The sequence below is a fragment of the Penaeus vannamei genome, chromosome 40 (assembly GCF_042767895.1).
Source record: "Penaeus vannamei isolate JL-2024 chromosome 40, ASM4276789v1, whole genome shotgun sequence".
Taxonomy (NCBI): Eukaryota; Metazoa; Arthropoda; class Malacostraca; order Decapoda; family Penaeidae; genus Penaeus; species Penaeus vannamei.
In genome coordinates this window covers 22,789-30,000 of record NC_091588.1, presented here as the reverse complement: position 1 = coordinate 30,000, position 7,212 = coordinate 22,789, and the positions used below count along the sequence as shown (strand labels likewise).

Sequence of the window (7,212 nt, the reverse complement as noted above, 5' to 3'; positions counted from 1 at the left end):
AATATAATACCAAAGAGTCTTGCTGAAATATCTTTTTAGCATATATTTCATTTTCATCTTCATATCCCAGGCAGGCCCTCCCTTCAGCTGCGCAAACAACACGAACAGTTTTCAAAGCTACCAGAGATGTTGTAGGGGATGTTTGGTCATCCTTTTTTTGACTGGTCTATTATCTCTTAAGGACCCAGGCTGCACAGCTGAAGTCTGTTTTGTGGTGGTGGCAGGGAGGGGGAGCGGCTCTGAGATGGTTTGGAGGCTTTCAGCTTCCTCCCCTTCAGGGCTGCAACAGTCTGGGTCATTCCCGTCATGGCGACCTGGTCTGCCTTCTCCACCTCCCCGCTGATCCTCCCAAAGGCTGTTGCTACTGCAGAAACTAAAGCACTCAACAGGAGTCAAAGAAAAGATTATCCTCTACTGAGGAGGACTTTTCTGTGGTCTTTGAACCTTTTTCCTTTGATTCATTTTACGACTACTAACAAGCCTGGGAAACTCATCTGGACTGGAAGTATCCAGCGTGGGCTAGGGAGGTCAGGGAGTTTTCCCTTTTGTTGTCCCTAGACATCGGTGCCTGGGGACGCAGGAACAATGTCAGGACGCTTTTTAACTTGCTCTTGTTTCTCGAGGACTGCCTGTTTCCTGACGAGGCAAGCCAGGACATTTGGCTCCTGTGTCGCTCTGGCCATCCTTGTGCCTTGATGCACACTTCTGTTCCATGTGCCTTGCTGCATACACCACATTAGGGTTTAGCCTTGTAGTTGGCCTGGTGTTGCCCAAACTTCAGGCACGTGTAACACCTCAAGAGTTCTGGCATGCAATTTAAAACCTTTATCTTTTTAAGGCCAGGTTTTCCCCTCGTCGTACACGAGACACTTCCAGTGCACACATTGCCACCAAAGTAAACCTAGTTGGCAGTGTCTTTAGTGCAGAGTTTATGGGCAGCCAGGGTTCTCAGGGAAACAGTTTCAATACAAGCACCACACGACCCAGTTACCCAGATCAAGGGTGGTGATTATGGCCCCTTTGAGGGTGACCAGGACTTGCCTGGTTGGGGACTTCCCTCTGGTCTAGCAGGAGGCCTCCACCACCTGAGGGAGTGACGTGATCACCTCCACGCCATACCCTAGTGGAAAACCAAGTAGCACCATCTTGGTTCTTTTTTTCTTGGGGGATCAGTGTCGAGATACTCCCTTTTCTCCCATCTTTGAGCACCTTGGTTTCCTGTAGGAAACTTAGGGTGGCTTGATCTTTGGGCACAATGATCATGCCCTCATCTCTGGCAATCCGAATTGTTAAACGGATTTGCCTTTCCTTTTCCAGTGCTCTAACCAGTTAGTAGGCATTGTCAAAGCTTTCAGTTTTTTTGTTGGTTCCTTATACTGTGTGAAGCGCCTAGGAATGGGTTCAGACTCTCCCTCCACCTTGTACCACTTCACACCACCTCTTCGGCTGGGGTTAAGGCCTCTGGTTGTGGGGGCAGCTGACAGCTGGTTCAGCTTGAGCCCTCGTCTGAGTTCGAGAAGTTGAGGAGAGGTCGCGCTTCTCTCAGTTTAGGCTGAAGGCCTGGAGAAGCCAGCCCTCGAGTCCAACTGTTGGACCATTTCATGGACAGACTTTGGGGTGATTTTTCTGTCTTGTTCATTTTCTTAGCTGCAGGCCAGACACATTCGGCCTGAGCTTTTGCCTTCTGGCCACCAGAAGCCTTGTAAGGCTTTAGGGTGATTGCCATAGCCATTTCTTTGCAAGGTTCGTCGTTCTTTTGGTCAGTTCGAGTTTTTTTTCTTGTTCTATTTGCCATATGACTAAGCAGATCTTTCAGCTTCTCACGTCTCCACCCACCACGGAGTGCAACAAGGGGAAGCTGTGTGTTAGAGTACATTCTCAAACAAGATCTTGGTCCGGGCGCAGGAGCTTAAATACTCTCAAGTTATGCCAGCTACCAGGGAGTGAGGGGAGCCTGCGGTCCAATGAGCGAGCCGGGAGTTGTCCGGGTCAACCAATCAGGGCTCGGCATTGGACATCAAGAAGCTGCTGATGATGAGGTGCAAAGACGCAGCTATGGACCTGGACTCAACCTGGGGGAAGTATGTCGCGCAGCAGGTTGCGGGATCGTCTACATTGTCAAATCACCTTGCCTATACCGCACACGATCATGAAATGTAAAATTCCTACTTCTCTCTGCTCTGAGTCTACATTACAAACATAACCCCACTGGAAGGTGGTCCTACCAAGATGGCTGCCGTAATTTTTTGGCAGTTTCAGAAATGAAACAATAGATGCTAGATCCGTTTTATTTTTGAGATCAGTGACCATATGTCTGTTTACACGGTTGTTTGTGGAGCGAGTGTGAAAGCAATGAAAATATGATAAACACCCCTTTCTCTTCCTGCTTACCAGGAGCACACGTTTCTTAACACATTTGTGAAATAGGGGTCAATGCTTCTGTGATAAGTATCATGCTTCCTCTACTAGTAATAGAGATAATACCCTTGGATAATGGTCTTTCCATCAGTCTAGGTTACCCCCAGAACGTGCTTAATTTTGAGCGAGGCGACGAATTGTTTGTGATGAAAATGCTCGTGTTACCACTACCCTACCAATCGAAATCGTCAGGTGCTGGGAGTAGAATGCAGTTGGTGCATTTGCGTCCGTCTTACACATTAAAAAGCTGAAGATAAATGTAGACAGTTTACTATATCCTTCCGATGTGGTTTTAAAATTCTTTTCTTTAGGACCTGCCGTTGCCAAACGAACTCGAGTCAACGAACTTGAGCAAATCCTCGATCCCCAAAGAGAGGAAAGGTCGGAGAGAAGTGAGCAAAGGCATGTCTTTAAAGGGAGCTGTCAGGTGCGACTCACAGCAAGCAGCAGACAGGGACGAGTCGCGGCAAGCAGTAGGCAAGGACGACTCACGACGACCAGCAGACTGGGATGAATCTCTACAAGCAGCAAACATGGATGAGTCCCCAAAGGAAGCAGGCGAAGATGAATCTTCACAAGCAGTAAGTATGGATAAGCCCCCACAAGCAGCAGACAGGGGTGAATTTCCACAAACAGCAAGCATGGGTGAATGTCCAGAAGCAGCAGACAGGGGTGAATTTCCACAAACAGCAAGCATGGGTGAATGTCCAGAAGCAGCAGACAGGGGTGAATTTCCACAAACAGCAAGCATGGGTGAATGTCCAGAAGCAGCAGACAGGGGTGAATTTCCACAAACAGCAAGCATGGATGAACGTCCAGAAGCAGCAGACAGGGGTGAATTTCCACAAACAGCAAGCATGGGTGAATGTCCAGAAGCAGCAGACAGGGGTGAATTTCCACAAGCAAAAATTATGGATGTGTCCCCACAAGCAGCAGACAAGGATGATTAAACACAAGAAGTAAGCAGGGATGCGTCCCCATAGTCAGAAGGCAGGGATGATTATACACAAGTAGCAAGCATGGCCGAGTCCCCGCAAGCAAGCTCGGATGAATCCCAACAAGCAGGGATGAATATACACACGCAATAAGCAGGGGTGAGTCCCCACAAGCAGAAGGCAGGGATAAATTTCCACAAATAGGCAGGAATGTCCTCACACAAAGAAACCCTAGGAGAGTGTCTGAAAGCAGCAGGCAGGGACGAGCCTTCGCAAGCAGTAAGCAGGGATGATTCTCGACACGCGGCCTGGAGCGTGCGAAGCCCTGTTGGTTACCTTCAGGAGAGAGCGGCCAGTGGGCTCTGGCAGTCCCGTCTCTTTGGCTGAAAATGTCTGTCTGTTCTACTGAGAGAGAGAGAGAGTGAACGAGTTTGCGTCTCGCCCAGACCACGAACGTTATACCGTATTTTTAACCCTCTTGTTAAGGTGGCGGGATCGTGTGTGTGTGTACATATATATATATATATATATATATATATATATATATATATATATATATATATATATATGTGTGTGTGTGTGTGTGTGTGTGTGTGTGTGTGTGTGTGTGTGTGTGTGTGTGTGTGTGTATGTATGTATGTATATACCTTGATAAGTATATATTCTTATATTCATATAAATCATATATCGTTTATATATCTTCTTTGTCAATGCTGTAAATTTATTGTGATTTTAAAATTACATTCAAACGCTTATCTTTCGCTTAAGACCTACTTTCTGAGAGAAAGAAAACAAAAGCTTAGTCTCTGCATAACTCCATCGTCTGCGCATGACACGTGATGAGGACGCATAGTGTTTGGAACCTAACTTCACTGTTCTGCCGGTCGAACATTCCGCTCGAAAAGAAGACCAGCCAATGGCACAGAGCTCCCAGATGTTTGGGTTTAAGTCTAATTCTTTCTGTACCTAATTCTTTAGTATAGAATACTTAGAATCCATGTAAAAGGCTAATGTTTCACATAGTAGCAAACTAATCATAATGGCTGTTTATCTAGCTTTATGGAAATTTGATGATTTGATGCATGTGTAGCTTATGATAACGTAACAAAAAGCGATAAACATGTCGATAATATGAATTATTTTCTCATCCTCAAGTTATAAAATAGATAATAAAAAATACAGTTTGATGGATTAATTTTATTCGTCTGCCTATCTCACAATAAAAATATGAATGTGTATATGAAAATTTCCAAATCTATTTTGGAACTAAATATATATGAAATCAATTTAACATTGAATGTGTGTGTATATATATGTGTGTGTGGAGGAGGAGGGGGGCGTAGGTGTACACACACATACACACACATATGTATATGGACATATCTGTATATGTGTATATGTATTCATTTATATATTTATATATACATATCTATCTATCTATCTATCTATATATATATATATGTATATATATATGAAATCAATTTAACATTGAATGTGTGTGTATATATATGTGTGTGTGGAGGAGGAGGGGGGCGTAGGTGTACACACACATACACACACATATGTATATGGACATATCTGTATATATGTGTATATGTATTCATTTATATATTTATATATACATATCTATCTATCTATCTATCTATCTATATATATATATGTATATATATATGAAATCAATTTAACATTGAATGTGTGTATATATATGTGTGTGTGGAGGAGGAGGGGGGCGTAGGTGTACACACACATACACACACATATGTATATGGACATATCTGTATATATGTGTATATGTATTCATTTATATATTTATATATACATATCTATCTATCTATCTATCTATATATGTATATATATATGTATACATATATATACAAGTATATATTCTTATATATATATATATATATATATATATATATGTATGTATATATATATATATATATATATATATATATATATATATATATATATGTAAACCGTATTCATGTTGACAAATGTGGAAAGGTATGAATGACAACGAATACCTTCACAATGCAAGAGATGTATTTAACCGGTTTCGATTATATCTTCGTCAGAAATACATTCATTTGGAAGATATGTCGTGTACTCATTTGAGAGAGTACACGACATGTTTATATTACATGGGAGCTATTAAATCATCTGATGATCGTGACCTCGCGCTCGTTGTACGCATAATTGCTGCCGCGACCTTGGATAGTTTGAATCTACCGGATGTGGTGTTCATGATTTTCTCTGTCGCTATGTATACAGCTTCTGTGACCTTCCTTTTGTATTTGCTTCATCCTTCATGGATTATTTCAGCTTCTTTCCAGTTCATTAGATGTCCAGCTTCAACTACATGAACCACCATGGCGTGGGAAGGTCTATGTTAACGGATGGCGGTGCGATGTTCGTAGATCCTGGTGTTGAAGCCACGTCCAGTTTCGCCATAGTATGCCTGCAGGGTATGCGGTATACTGCACTGTTGGGGTTGCTTTTCTGTTGTTTCTTTTCTCGTATTAGGTCATGTATCTTTTCCCCGGATATGCTGGCGATGTTCATTGTATTGCCAAAGTATTTGCTGATCGCCTGGGAGAGATTACATGGAGGTAATACGAGAAAATTAGAAGACATCACAGGGTTGGGTCTTGAAAGTATGTTCTCCGCCTTCTTTCTAAGGTTCAGCAGGAGACCTTTGGGGTATTTGTGTTTCATGAAAGAATCAATTACATAGGTAACTTCAATTCCAAGGAACTCGGGGCTGCAAATCCTCAGTGCCCGGAGGAAGAACCCAATCACAATCCCAGATTTCGTTTTATTGCTGTGTGCGGAGTAATGATGATATAATCATCTTTATTCGTCGGCTTCCTGTTTACAGAACAACCTAGATCTTCGTCACCCCGATGGATCAGAGTGTCCAGGAAAGGTAACTCCTGATCCTCTTCTTCCTCCACGGTGAACTGGATTTTCCCGTGGACGGAGTTCAGCCGCGTCAGCATACGGTGTAAACACGACCTTCTGGGGACAATGACGAGGGCATCATCTACGTAACGAAGCCAAGCCGAGTGCCTGCCGATTATATCCCTGTAGTGATCCCTCTCCAGCGTCTCCTTGAAGAGGCAGGCCAGGACTGCGCTCAGAGGGGACCCCATGGCGAGGCCGCTGAGTACTCTTCTTCAGCGAACTCGAAGAAGCCGAAGTTCACACACAACTTCATGAGGCTTATGAAGTGATGCTTTGGTAGCGGAAGTTCGTCATCTAACATGGAGCCGGTTGCCCTCTCGACTGCTCGGATTGCTACATCTGTGGGTGCATTTGTAAAAAGGGATTTAACGTCAACGCTAGCCAGTTTTTTATTTTCGTATACAACCCCGCAGACGTCTGAGGAGGTCCGCAGAGTTCTTCAGGTGAGAATCATTGATGTTTATGTATGTACACACTCACACACACACACACACACACACACACACACACACACACACACACACACACACACACACACACACATATATATATATATATATATATATATATATATATATATATATATATATATATGCACATATATGTACAGTCATGGACTACAGTTCTTCAAACAGCACCAGATCCACACCAAGTAAAAGTGTTGAATACCAAATGGATCTACCACACAAACTTACTCGTTCACGGGATCGGACAACGAGGTCTCTCTCTATGTGTGTATTCAAATACTTATATGTATGTGTGTGGATACACACACAGAAATACCTTTATACACACACACACACACACACACATATATATATATATATATATATATATATATATATATATATATATATATGTGTGTGTGTGTGTGTGTGTGTGTGTGTGTGTGTGT

The 7,212-nt window shown here is 43.0% G+C and overlaps 1 protein-coding gene and 1 long non-coding RNA gene across 2 annotated transcripts in view; both read left to right on the top strand.

Moving 5' to 3' along the window:
* Nucleotides 1-4,540, top strand: part of LOC113809934 (uveal autoantigen with coiled-coil domains and ankyrin repeats protein) — a 24,104-nt gene extending 19,564 nt beyond the window's left edge. Inside the window, exon 13 of the mRNA XM_027361614.2 lies at nucleotides 2,730-4,540. Within this exon, the coding sequence (XP_027217415.2) occupies nucleotides 2,730-3,368 (639 nt within the window). The 3' untranslated portion in view covers nucleotides 3,369-4,540. The remainder of the gene's footprint in view (nucleotides 1-2,729) is intronic.
* Nucleotides 4,541-5,675: 1,135 nt separating this feature from the next.
* Nucleotides 5,676-6,695, top strand: LOC138860306 (uncharacterized). Its single transcript, XR_011398293.1, has 2 exons — nucleotides 5,676-5,818; nucleotides 6,232-6,695. It is a non-coding gene; the product is annotated as an uncharacterized lncRNA (long non-coding RNA).
* The last annotated feature ends 517 nt before the right edge of the window (nucleotides 6,696-7,212 follow it).